Below are 14,783 nucleotides of genomic sequence, written 5' to 3' on the forward strand. Positions count from 1 at the left end.
CATTCATACAAATATTTACACATTAAGTTTATTTAAAATAAACGCAGTTGACAGTGAGAGGACGGTTCTTTTTTTGCCGAGTTTACAATTAACATTTTCCATTACAGAGTCTGAACATTTTAAATTTCATTAAATCATCAGTGGGCTACAATGAAAATGTCAACAATGGAACAAATGCATCACATCCAAATATCACTGTATTATCTGTAGTGCTGGAGGAATGACACACCCAGATAAACACACAAAGAGTTTAAAAAAGGACCATTTAAACACATGGAATCTGATCTACTCTATATTCAAGCTGACATACTCCATATACAATTTATGGTTTCTAATAAAAACATACAAATATATGTTTAAGAATACTTTGTACAATTCAATTTCATCTGGTTTCAACAGGTAAACACATTGTCAGTCAACAATATAAGACAACGGGAGCACTGTGTATGTTCTCTGATGAATTTTAAGTCAACGTGATGTGAAAAACCTACACACTAGAAGTAATTATTCTCCCGTGTGGATTCTCACATGACGTTTAAGTGACCGTGATGAGTAATATGTCTTCCCACAGTCTGAGCATTTGCAAGGGTTCTCCCCTGTGTGCAGTCTCATGTGTTCTTTCAGCTTTCCTGAATGGTTAAAACGCTTTCCGCAGTGGGAGCAGCGGTAAGGCTTCTCCCCGGTGTGTATTCGCTTATGAGCGTTCAGGTTTCCTGACTCCCTAAAACTTTTTCCACAATGGGAGCAGTGGTAAGGCTTCTCCCCTGTGTGTATTCGCTCGTGAGATTTCATGTTTCCTAACTTGTTAAAACTCTTTCCACACTGGGCGCAATGGTGTGGCTTCGCTCCTGTGTGTATCCTCTCATGTCTTTTCAGGCTTCCTAATCTGGTAAACCTAGTTCCACACTGGGAGCAGTGGTAAGGCTTCTCCCCTGTGTGTATTCGCTCATGAGCTTTCAGGCTTCCTAACTGGTTAAAACTCTTTCCACACTGGGCGCAGAGGTGTCGTCTTGCTGGTTTGGACGTCTTTGGTTCCTCGAAGATTGGTGTTCCTCCTGCCAAAGACAGTGTTTATTTAAAGAGAGGCGTAAATTTAAATATTTTATAATCATAACAATGAGCAATCCATCAGATGGGTTTACACCCATTCCCCTCTAATCAGTGGACCTTCCCCAGGGAAAGATTGATCACTGACCTCAGCAACGATGCAAATCCTAACTATGCCAAGGGGTTGGAAATGTTAGATTTTGATGCCATAATCAAGAAAAAATGCAGACATTGGGACAGACGCTCTCCAAAATAGACCATCAGGCAGAGGCCTTGTGAAGGTTCTCTCCAGTTTAGCCCTCAACTATGCCCACCAGTAGAGATGGACAGTGCACCAGTACCTCAATGCCCAACAGAGGTACGAGCAGGAAGCTGGGAAGCTCAAGGCACAGGTGGAGAGAACCAGGGAGCTGACATCGAAAGCCGAAAAAGATAAGCTACTGCTATCCAAGGAACTGTGTGTGAGAACAGATAAACATTTATAACAAAGAACAAAATCTTGACCATGTCCATATTCTAAAGGAACAACTCGATTTAGCCAAAAGGAAATATGATGCAAATCAACTTGATGCCCTGCAAACGGTTGTGAATGAAACAACTCAAAGCAATAATGTTCTATTTCAAAAGCTGCAGACCAAAGACAATCAGTTAACTTCTTATGGCTGGGGGCAGTATTGAGTAGCTTGGATGAATAAGGTGCCCAGAGTAAACTGCCTGCTACTCAGTCCCAGAAGCTAAGATATGCATATTATTAGTATATTTGGATAGAAACACTCTGAAGTTTCTAAAACAGTTTGAATGATGTCTGGAGTATAACAGAACACATATGACAGGCAAAAACCTGAGAATAAATCCTAACAGGAAGTGGGAAATCTGAGGTTTGTAGTTTTTCAACGCATCCCCTATTGAACATACAGTGGGATATTGGTCATCTTGCACTTCCTAATGCTTCCACTAGATGTCAACAGTCTTTAGAACCTTGTTTGATGCTTCTACTGTGAAGGGGGCCGAATGAGAGGGGAATGAGTCAGAGGACTGCCAGGAGCCATGAGCTGACAATGCGTGTTCATGTGACAGTTAGCTTGCATTCCATTGCATTTCTACAGACAAAGGAATTCTCTGGTTGGAACATTATTGAAGATTTGTTAAAAACACCCTAAAGATTGATTCTATACTTCGTTTGACATGTTTCTACGGACTGTAACGTAACTTTTTGACTTTGTCTGCTCGTGCGTCATGAATTTGGATTACAGGGCTGAACGCGCTAACAAAAGGAGGAATTTGGACATAAATTATAAACTTTATCGAACAAATCAAACATTTATTGTGGAACTGGGATTCCTTGGAGTGCATTCTGATGAAGAACATCAAAGATTAGTGAATATTTATAATGCCGTTTCTGACTAATGTTGACTCCACAACATGGCAGATATCTGTTTGGCTGTTTTGGTCTCTGAGGGCTGTACTCAGATTATTGCATGGTATGCTTTTTCCGTAAAGTTGTTTTGAAATCTGACACAGCGGTTGCATTTAGAAGAAGTTTACCTAAAGTTCCATGTGTAACACTTGTATCTTTTATCAATGTTTATTATGAGTATTTCTGTAAATTGTAAATTTATGGACATAAATATGCACTTTATCGAACAAAACATACATGTATTGTGTAACATGAAGTCCTATGAGTGTCACCTGATGAAGATCAAAGGTTAGTGATTCATTCTCTCTCTATTTCTTCTTTTTGTGTTTTTCTGTGACTTGGCGGTGACCTAACGTAATCATTTGGTGTGCTTTCACTGTAAAGCATTTTTGAAATCGGACACGGTGGTGGGATTAACAACAAGATTACCTTTAAAATTGTATAAGAGACTGGTATGTTTGAGGAATTTTAATTATGAGATTTCTGTTGCTTGAATTTGGCGCCCTGCACTTTCACTGGCTGTTGTCATATCACCTCTTGCTGTGGATATAGATACTTTTGTACCCGTTTCCTCCAGCATCTTCACAAGGTCCTTTGCTATTCTTCTGGGATTGATTTGCACTTTTCGCACCTAAGTATGTTCATCTCTAGGAGACACAACGCATCTCCTTCCAGAGCGAAATGACAGCTGCGTGGTCCCATAGTGTTTATACTTGCATACTATTGTTTGTACAGATGAACCGTGCTGTTTATAGCTGTTTATAGAGTATGTAAACTTCTGTAAACAAATGTTGAAAAAATGACTTGTGTCATGCACAAAGTAGATGTCCTACCCGACTTTCCAAAACTAGTTTAAAAAACTAGCTGGTTAACAAGAAATTAGTGGAGTGGTTGAAAAACGAGTTTTAATGACTCCAACCTAAGTGTATGTAAACGAGTTTTAATGACTCCAACCTAAGTGTATGTAAACTAGTTTTAATGACTCCACCCTAAGTGTATGTAAACGAGTTTTAATGACTCCACCCTAAGTGTCTGTAAACTAGTTTTAATGACTCCAACCTAAGTGTCTGTAAACTAGTTTTAATGACTCCAACCTAAGTGTATGTAAACGAGTTTTAATGACTCCACCCTAAGTGTATGTAAACTAGTTTTAATGACTCCAACCTAAGTGTATGTAAACTAGTTTTAATGACTCCAACCTAAGTGTATGTAAACAAGTTTTAATGACTCCAACCTAAGTGTATGTAAACGAGTTTTAATGACTCCAACCTAAGTGTATGTAAACTAGTTTTAATGACTCCAACCTAAGTGTATGTAAACTAGTTTTAATGACTCCAACCTAAGTGTCTGTAAACTAGTTTTAATGACTCCAACCTAAGTGTATGTAAACTAGTTTTAATGACTCCAACCTAAGTGTATGTAAACGAGTTTTAATGACTCCAACCTAAGTGTATGTAAACTAGTTTTAATGACTCCAACCTAAGTGTATGTAAACTAGTTTTAATGACTCCAACCTAAGTGTATGTAAACTAGTTTTAATGACTCCAACCTAAGTGTATGTAAACTAGTTTTAATGACTCCAACCTAAGTGTATGGAAACGTCCGACTTCAACTGTATACACGCAGTGCCTCCGGAAAGTATTCAGACCCCTTGACTGTTTTCTAAAACTGATTAAATTGTATTTTTTTTAGCTCATTAAAATGTACAAAACCCCGTAATGACAAAGCAATAACAGGATTTTTGATTGTTTTTTTTTTTTACAAGTTAAAAACTGAAATATCACATATACTAAAGAATTCAGAACATTTACTCAGTACTTTGTTGAAACACCTTTGGCAGTGATTACAGCCTTGAGTCTTCTTGGGTTTGACACTACAAGTTTGGCACACCTGTACTTGGGGAGTTTCTCTCATTCTCTGCAGATCCTCTCAAGCTCTGTCAGGATGGATGTTGCGCATTGCTACACAGCTATTTTCAGGTCTCTCCAGAGATGTATGAAAAATAAGATGCTGCCACCACCACACTTCACTGTAGGGATGGTGCCAGGTTTCCTCCAGACCTGACACTTGGCATTCAGGCCAAATTAGTTCAATCTTGGTTTCATCAGATCAGAGAAACTTGTTTCTCATGGTCTGAGAGTCCTTTAGGTGCCTTTTGGCAAACTCCAAGCAGACTTTCATGTGCCTTTTACTGTTCTCTGTACCTTGTTCCGTTCATCTTTCCCTCAGTCCTAACAAGTCTCCCAGTCCCTGCTGCAAAACATCCCCTGTTCTCTGTACCTTGTTCCGTTCATCTTTCCCTCCGTCCTAACAAGTCTCCCAGTCCCTGCTGCAAAACATCCCCTGTTCTCTGTACCTTGTTCCGTTCATCTTTCCCTCCGTCCTAACAAGTCTCCCAGTCCCTGCTGCAAAACATCCCCTGCCTGATGCCAAGTTTCCACCAGACGTGATGCTTTTGGAATAGAGCTCTGGTTGGGCCACTCCAGGACATTCTGAGGTTCTCCCATCTCAACAGAGGATCTCTGTCAGTGACCATCGGGTTCACTCCAGGACATTCTGAGATTTGGAGTTTGTAGTTTTCCAAGAGTTTTCCAAGCGGGCTGTCAGGTGCCTTATACTGAGGAGTGGCTTCCATCTGGCCACTCTACCAGTGCTGCAGAGTTGGTTGTCCTTCTGGAAGGTTCTCCCATCTCCACAGAGGATCTCTGTCAGTGACCATCGGGTTCTTGGTCACCTCCCTAACCAAGGCCCTTCTCCACCGATTGTTCAGTTTGGCCAGGCAGCCAGCTTTTGGTAGAGTCTTGGTGGTTCCACACTTCTTCCTTTTAAGAATGATCAAGGACCTTGTGTTTTTTGGGACCTTCATGCTACCTTAACATGCTGCAGAAATGTGTTGGTACACGTCCCCCGTTCTGTGCTGTCACTCAATCCTCTCTCCTTTGACCTCAGGGCTTGGTTTTTGCTCTGACATCCAAATCACGTGCAATCAATTTAATTTACCACAGGTGTACTCCAATCAGGTCGTAGAAACACCTCAAAGATGATCAACGGTAACAGCATGCACCTCAGCTCCATTCCGAGTCTCATAGCAAAGGGTTTGAATACTTGTGTAAATAAGATTTATATTTTTTTATACATTTGCAAACAGGTCTGAAAACCTGTTTTCGCTTTGTCGTTAGGGGGTATTGTGTGTAGATTGAATCAGGCTGTAACGTAACTAAATATGGAAAAGTCAAGGGGTCTGAATACTTTCCGAATATAGTGTATATAATAGTGTATATAATAGTGTATATAATAGTGTATATAGCCATGTTATACAGTATGAATAGGCTTGTTCAGTCACATGTCATGAATTCACTATGACATCATCATATTTACATACATTTTACGGGTTGAAAAGTTGTTTTTCTCCTCAGACATAAACAAACAACTCCAGGTGAAAGACAAAGGCCATAGCTGTAATAAAATAACAAATTAACTGGCAAAGCAGCAGAGCGAGGCCCGTATCCAGCAACGTCACGAGTCACGTTTTTGCAGCTGTTTCAGTACAGCACTACAGGGAGAGAGAGGGGGAGCAGCTGTTTCAGTACAGCACTACAGGGAGAGAGAGGGAGAGCAGCTGTTTCAGTACAGCACTACAGGGAGAGAGAGGGGGAGCAGCTGTTTCAGTACAGCACTACAGGGAGAGAGAGGGGGAGCAGCTGTTTCAGTACAGCACTACAGGGAGAGAGAGGGGGAGCAGCTGTTTCAGTACAGCACTACAGGGAGAGAGAGGGAGAGCAGCTGTTTCAGTACAGCACTACAGGGAGAGAGAGGGAGAGCAGCTGTTTCAGTACAGCACTACAGGGAGAGAGAGTGGGAGCAGCTGTTTCAGTACAGCACTACAGGGAGAGAGAGGGGGAGCAGCTGTTTCAGTACAGCACTACAGGGAGAGAGAGGGGGAGCAGCTGTTTCAGTACAGCACTACAGGGAGAGAGAGGGAGAGCAGCTGTTTCAGTACAGCACTACAGGGAGAGAGAGTGGGAGCAGCTGTTTCAGTACAGCACTACAGGGAGAGAGAGGGGGAGCAGCTGTTTCAGTACAGCACTACAGGGAGAGAGAGGGAGAGCAGCTGTTTCAGTACAGCACTACAAGGAGAGATAGGGAGAGCAGCTGTTTCAGTACAGCACTACAGGGAGAGAGAGGGAGAGCAGCTGTTTCAGTACAGCACTACAGGGAGAGAGAGGGAGAGCAGCTGTTTCAGTACAGCACTACAGGGAGAGAGAGGGAGAGCAGCTGTTTCAGTACAGCACTACAGGGAGAGAGAGGGGGAGCAGCTGTTTCAGTACAGCACTACAGGGAGAGAGAGGGAGAGCAGCTGTTTCAGTACAGCACTACAGGGAGAGAGAGGGAGAGCAGCTGTTTCAGTACAGCACTACAGGGAGAGAGAGGGGGAGCAGCTGTTTCAGTACAGCAATACAGGGGGAGAGCAGGGAGAGAGAGGGAGAGCAGCTGTTTCAGTACAACACTACAGGGAGAGAGGGGGAGAGCAGCTGTTTCAGTACAGCACTACAGGGAGAGAGAGGGAGAGCAGCTGTTTCAGTACAACACTACAGGGAGCGAGAGGGAGAGCAGCTGTTTCAGTACAGCACTACAGGGAGAGAGAGGGGGAGCAGCTGTTTCAGTACAGCACTACAGAGAGAGAGGGGGAGCAGCTGTTTCAGTACAGCACTACAGAGAGAGAGAGGGGGAGCAGCTGTTTCAGTACAGCACTACAGGGAGAGAGAGGGGGAGAGCAGCTGTTTCAGTACAGCACTACAGGGAGAGAGAGGGAGCAGCTGTTTCAGTACAGCACTACAGAGAGAGAGAGGGAGAGCAGCTGTTTCAGTACAGCACTACAGGGAGAGAGAGGGGGAGCAGCTGTTTCAGTACAGCACTACAGAGAGAGAGGGGGAGCAGCTGTTTCAGTACAGCACTACAGAGAGAGAGAGGGGGAGCAGCTGTTTCAGTACAGCACTACAGGGAGAGAGAGGGGGAGAGCAGCTGTTTCAGTACAGCACTACAGGGAGAGAGAGGGGTAAACTGGATGTTGGGTAAACTTCTCCTTTGAAGCATCATTGATTGAGAAATAATGAATTGAAGTTGGAACATTTGTAGACTAAGAGGTTAATAATGTTGGGCCCGTAACTAAATCTCTGATTCAGAGGGGTTGTGTTCAATGCGGAAGACATTTAGGATGAATGGATTCAGTTGTGACTGACTAGATATCCCCTTTCCTTCCATCGCAGTCCTCCATAATGTTTCATCATTAGATGCTACAGTCCTCCTTTAAGACTCCATAATGTTTCATCATTAGATGCTACAGTCCTCCTTTAAGACTCCATAATGTTTCATCATTAGATGCTACAGTCCTCCTTTAAGACTCCATAATGTTTCATCATTAGATGCTACAGTCCTCCTTTAAGACTCCATAATGTTTCATCATTAGATGCTACAGTCCTCCTTTAAGACTCCATAATGTTTAATCATTAGACGATACAGTCCTCCTTTAAGACTCCATAATGTTTCATCATTAGATGCTACAGTCCTCCTTTAAGACTCCATAATGTTTCATCATTAGATGCTACAGTCCTCCTTTAAGACTCTATAATGTTTCATCATTAGATGCTACAGTCCTCCTTTATACTCCATAATGTTTCATCATCAGATGCTACAGTCCTCCTTTAAGACTCTATAATGTTTCATCATTAGGTGCTACAGTCCTCCTTTAAGAGAGATCTCAGAACCTGCTGCTTTATCAGAGTTTATAGAATAAGGTCAGTATGGGGTATTGTGTTTATAGAATAAGGTCAGTATGGGGTATTGTGTTTATAGAATAAGGTCAGTATGGGGTATTGTGTTTATAGAATAAGGTCAGTATGGGGTATTGTGTTTATAGAATAAGGTCAGTATGGGGTATTGTGTTTATAGAATAAGGTCAGTATGGGGTATTGTGTTTATCCTCTTAGAACTCTTGCTCTATACTGCCCCTTTTGGAGAAAGTGCGTGCCCATAGTAAACTGAAAATATTTTTCCCCAAAATTGCTAATATATGCATATAAAAAATATTATCGAATAGAAAACACTCTAAAGCTTCTAAAACCGTTTAAATTTGGTCTCTATGTAAAGCAGAACTCTCAGAACATGCATTCTGCCAAACTATCTCTTGTCATCTGAAAAGTTGGCCCACCTTTTCAGATGACCGCAAACACCCTCCCCAAACACCCTCCCCAAACATCGCAAACACCCTCCCCAAACAGTCACAGCTCTGGGGAGAGTCCCTACGTGTTCAGCGTGATCTCAGCTTTCAATGGGGCTTCTCATTGTGAGAATCGCCCGCTCGCGAGAGTTTGAGCATGCCGAAAGCTGCCAGTCACTCAAAAAAAACGGTCACTTTTATGTGCGCAGTGGTCAAGTCCTCTCTTTTTTCCAAGATCGATTGAACGTGTTTCTGTTCGTTCTCAAAATTGCTGTACACCTTTATAACATGTTAAAGCTTGATTATGAAGTTAGTTTGACAAGTTAACTCGACATATAATATATAATTTCGACGTTTTGGTGCGCATCCACTTGAATTTTGCCTACATTTCGACCGAAATGTGGCTATTTTGAGAACCAAAAGACGCAGACTTGAAAACTAAACGCTGGTTTGGTAAGTATAATCCCTTCCAGGTCTTTTGATGGAAGAACAGCAAAGGTAAGGGAATATTTATGTGTTAATTTTGGGTTTCTGTCGACTCCAAGATAGAGGAGCCAGAATGCTACTTTTTGAGCGCTGTCTCATAGTATAGCCTAGTGAACGCATCCTGTAACGTTAAAAATAAATGTAACACAGCGATTGCATTTAGAAGAAGTGTATCTTCCTATACATATGTAAAACATGCATATTTAGTCAAAGTTTATGATGTGTATTCCTTGTTAGCTGACGTTATCTGCCGGAGCTATTTCATTTCTCCTGACATTTTAGTAGCATTTTTTGAACGATGCGTCATTGTAAACAGAGATTTATGGATATATATTGCAGATTATTGAAAAAAAATGAATGTATTGTGTAACATGTTATATTACTGTCATCTGATGAAGATTTCAAAAGGTTAGTGAAATGATTTTTTTTTTAATCCTGCGTTTGTTGATTGCATATTTTTTCCTGCTTGGCTATGCTAATGAGCTATGTCTGCGAGTTGGGCATCTCCGGCGTTGGGCATCTCCGGGCATCTCCAGCGCGCGGCCCACGCTTGGATTGCGTCCTACCTGACAGGTCGCTCCTACCAGGTGGCGTGGCGAGAATCTGTCTCCTCACCACGCGCTCTCACCACTGGTGTCCCCCAGGGCTCTGTTCTAGGCCCTCTCCTATTCTCGCTATACACCAAGTCACTTGGCTCTGTCATAACCTCACATGGTCTCTCCTATCATTGCTATGCAGACGACACACAATTAATCTTCTCCTTTCCCCCTTCTGATGACCAGGTGGCGAATCGCATCTCTGCATGTCTGGCAGACATATCAGTGTGGATGACGGATCACCACCTCAAGCTGAACCTCGGCAAGACGGAGCTGCTCTTCCTCCCGGGGAAGGACTGCCCGTTCCATGATCTCACCATCACGGTTGACAACTCCATTGTGTCCTCCTCCCAGAGCGCTAAGAACCTTGGCGTGATCCTGGACAACACCCTGTCGTTCTCAACTAACATCAAGGCGGTGGCCCGTTCCTGTAGGTTCATGCTCTACAACATCCGCAGAGTACGACCCTGCCTCACACAGGAAGCGGCGCAGGTCCTAATCCAGGCACTTGTCATCTCCCGTCTGGATTACTGCAACTCGCTGTTGGCTGGGCTCCCTGCCTGTGCCATTAAACCCCTACAACTCATCCAGAACGCCGCAGCCCGTCTGGTGTTCAACCTTCCCAAGTTCTCTCACGTCACCCCGCTCCTCCGCTCTCTCCACTGGCTTCCAGTTGAAGCTCGCATCCTCTAAAAGACCATGGTGCTTGCCTACGGAGCTGTGAGGGGAACGGCACCTCAGTACCTCCAGGCTCTGATCAGGCCCTACACCCAAACAAGGGCACTGCGTTCATCCACCTCTGGCCTGCTCGCCTCCCTACCACTGAGGAAGTACAGTTCCCGCTCAGCCCAAAACTGTTCGCTGCTCTGGCCCCCCAATGGTGGAACAAACTCCCTCACGACGCCAGGACAGCGGAGTCAATCACCACCTTCCGGAGACACCTGAAACCCCACCTCTTTAAGGAATACCTAGGATAGGATAAAGTAATCCTTCTCACCCCCCCCCCCTTAAAAGATTTAGATGCACTATTGTAAAGTGGCTGTTCCACTGGATGTCATAAGGTGAATGCACCAATTTGTAAGTCGCTCTGGATAAGAGCGTCTGCTAAATGACTTAAATGTAAATGTAATGTAAATGCTATGTTTTCGCCGTAAAACATTTTAGAAATCTGACTTGCTGGGTAGATAAACAACTTGTTTATCTTTCATTTGAGCTATTTTTAGGAATATTTTTTCGCATTGTGCGTTATGCTAATGAGCTTGAGCCGTAGTCACGAACCCGGATCCGGTATTGGTAGACTATGAGGTTAAAGAATAAGGTTGTAACCTAACGGCTCCAACAGCAGAAATGGCCTCAAGCACAATATAAAAATCCCAGGATGGGACGAGCTGTTTGGGTACCGGGAGGTGACCCTTCATAAAACAACAGATCAGGGGGTTCCACTGTATCGTTGTTGCAGCCTAAATGGCCAAATACACCTTTAGAGTTGAAAAGGCTTCCCTTCGTCAGAAAGCAGCTCTGAAACAGAGCAACAAAGGGACTGATTTGTTTCTGATCTCAGCATCTGTTAAATACACAGACCCCTTATTGTGCTGTAGTGAGTGTGTGGCTCTCGCACTCTGAATAGAGTTCATTATCAAGGAGGACGGTCACGTGTGTTGAGAAGTAGAGGATCACTAGTTTGAGTCCAGTATGGGGACAGAGGAGGAAACTAAACTGTAAGCACCACACTGGCGTCATTTACACATGAAATCAATAAAGTTAATAATTTCCAAATGAAACCATGTTCTTTAAGGTCTATATAGTATATATATATTAAACCATGTTCTTTAAGGTCTATATAGTATATATATATGAAACCATGTTCTTTAAGGTCTATATAGTATATATATATTAAACCATGTTCTTTAAGGTCTATATAGTATATATATATTCAACCATGTTCTATAAGGTCTATATAGTATATATATATTAAACCATGTTCTTTAAGGTCTATATAGTATATATATATTAAACCATGTTCTTTAAGGTCTATATAGTATATATATATATTAAACCATGTTCTTTAAGGTCTATATAGTATATATATATTAAACCATGTTCTTTAAGGTCTATATAGTATATATATTAAACCATGTTCTTTAAGGTCTATATAGTATATATTAAACCATGTTCTTTAAGGTCTATATAGTATATATATATTAAACCATGTTCTGTTAAGGTCTATATAGTATATATATATTAAACCATGTTCTGTTAAGGTCTATATAGTATATATATATATTAAACCATGTTCTTTAAGGTCTATATAGTATATATATTAAACCATGTTTTTAAGGTCTATATAGTATATATATATTAAACCATGTTCTTTAAGGTCTATATAGTATATATATATATTAAACCATGTTCTGTTAAGGTCTATATAGTATATATATATTCAACCATGTTCTGTTAAGGTCTATATAGTATATATATATTCAACCATGTTCTGTTAAGGTCTATATAGTATATATATTAAACCACTGTTCTTTAAGGTCTATATAGTATATATATATTAAACCATGTTCTGTTAAGGTCTATATAGTATATATATATTCAACCATGTTCTGTTCAGGTCTATATAGTATATATATATTAAACCATGTTCTTTAAGGTCTATATAGTATATATATATTCAACCATGTTCTGTTAAGGTCTATATAGTATATATATATTCAACCATATTCTGTTAAGGTCTATATAGTATATATATTAAACCATGTTCTGTTAAGGTCTATATAGTATATATATATTAAACCATGTTCTTTAAGGTCTATATAGTATATATATATATTAAACCATGTTCTTTAAGGTCTATATAGTATATATATATTAAACCATGTTCTTTAAGGTCTATATAGTATATATATTAAACCATGTTCTTTAAGGTCTATATAGTATATATTAAACCATGTTCTTTAAGGTCTATATAGTATATATATATTAAACCATGTTCTGTTAAGGTCTATATAGTATATATATATTAAACCATGTTCTGTTAAGGTCTATATAGTATATATATATATTAAACCATGTTCTTTAAGGTCTATATAGTATATATATTAAACCATGTTTTTTAAGGTCTATATAGTATATATATATTAAACCATGTTCTTTAAGGTCTATATAGTATATATATATTAAACCATGTTCTGTTAAGGTCTATATAGTATATATATATTCAACCATGTTCTGTTAAGGTCTATATAGTATATATATATTCAACCATGTTCTGTTAAGGTCTATATAGTATATATATTAAACCACTTTCTTTAAGGTCTATATAGTATATATATATTAAACCATGTTCTGTTAAGGTCTATATAGTATATATATATTCAACCATGTTCTGTTCAGGTCTATATAGTATATATATATTAAACCATGTTCTTTAAGGTCTATATAGTATATATATATTCAACCATGTTCTGTTAAGGTCTATATAGTATATATATATTCAACCATATTCTGTTAAGGTCTATATAGTATATATATTAAACCATGTTCTGTTAAGGTCTATATAGTATATATATATTAAACCATGTTCTTTAAGGTCTATATAGTATATATATATATTAAACCATGTTCTTTAAGGTCTATATAGTATATATATATTAAACCATGTTCTTTAAGGTCTATATAGTATATATATTAAACCATGTTCTTTAAGGTCTATATAGTATATATTAAACCATGTTCTTTAAGGTCTATATAGTATATATATATTAAACCATGTTCTGTTAAGGTCTATATAGTATATATATATTAAACCATGTTCTGTTAAGGTCTATATAGTATATATATATATTAAACCATGTTCTTTAAGGTCTATATAGTATATATATATTAAACCATGTTATTTAAGGTCTATATAGTATATATATATATTAAACCATGTTCTTTAAGGTCTATATAGTATATATATATTAAACCATGTTCTTTAAGGTCTATATAGTATATATATATTAAACCATGTTCTGTTAAGGTCTATATAGTATATATATATTCAACCATGTTCTGTTAAGGTCTATATAGTATATATATATTAAACCATGTTCTGTTAAGGTCTATATAGTATATATATATTCAACCATGTTCTGTTAAGGTCTATATAGTATATATATATTAAACCATGTTCTTTAAGGTCTATATAGTATATATATATATTCAACCATGTTCTGTTAAGGTCTGTATGTTGGAGTTCAGGCTTCATTTGACCTGATAAAGTAGGAAATTAAATGAATTTTGACCATTACAGAGATGGAGGCCAAGACAAAAAAATAAGCTTGTTTTAAAATATATATTTGCCAGTTTAACAAGTCCTGTAGATCAGCTGTTAATGAAGCAATACAGACCACATTGAAATGTCTGGAGTTTAGTTTGTATGTTCTAGAGTCTAGTAAAGATAGGGGGGGGGGGTTGACTGGGACAGACAATGTAACATCTATACTGTTTTTAGGAAACATGTTTTCTTTCTCTCTAAATCTAACTTTCATCAAGGTTTTATATGGTCTATTGGTTTCTCTCTTTTCATTGGCAGAATCCTTTTTCAGTGTTACGATATTCATAACATCCATATCCACCATCTATCTTCCTGTCAACTAACAGAACTCTGCTGGTTGTCCTGGTAACAGATACCACTGGGCAGATCTATTGTATTTGTTCAAACTAAACTACAGCACTTACTTTGATGTGACAAATCTGATCCTTTCTTCTCTTCTCCACCTCTCACAGTTCCACTCAGTCCTGTTGTTTTCCTGCAGTCCACCAGCAGCACAGACAACCTCTTCATACCCAGCAGTAAGGTGCTACCGGGAGAGGCACGACACGGGGACTCCGGGAGGGTGGAAGGGCTAGCGTTGTCCTGGTAACCATAAAGAGGAGACACAGACACATATCATTATGGATGCTGATGTCACCGCTGTCATGAAGTGCTTTACAGAAACCCAGACCCAGATAGAGCAAGCTGTATGCTAGA

The 14,783-nt window shown here is 39.6% G+C and overlaps 1 protein-coding gene across 3 annotated transcripts in view; it reads right to left on the minus strand.

Annotated features, from left to right (window-relative positions):
- Window positions 1-14,783, minus strand: part of LOC127926662 (zinc finger protein 883-like) — a 45,052-nt gene continuing 30,269 nt past the window's right edge. Inside the window, exons 3-4 of one of the 3 annotated variants that reach the window (XM_052512154.1) lie at window positions 14,492-14,669; window positions 1-1,055 (exon numbers count right to left, since the gene is read on the minus strand). In XM_052512154.1, the coding sequence (XP_052368114.1) occupies window positions 505-1,055; window positions 14,492-14,669 (729 nt within the window). In that variant the 3' untranslated portion in view covers window positions 1-504. The remainder of the gene's footprint in view (window positions 1,056-14,491; window positions 14,670-14,783) is intronic. The other 2 variants (XM_052512158.1, XM_052512157.1) reach the window with 2 other exon arrangements.

Source organism: Oncorhynchus keta, unplaced genomic scaffold (genome assembly GCF_023373465.1).
Source record: "Oncorhynchus keta strain PuntledgeMale-10-30-2019 unplaced genomic scaffold, Oket_V2 Un_contig_8036_pilon_pilon, whole genome shotgun sequence".
In the NCBI taxonomy this organism is placed as follows: Eukaryota; Metazoa; Chordata; class Actinopteri; order Salmoniformes; family Salmonidae; genus Oncorhynchus; species Oncorhynchus keta.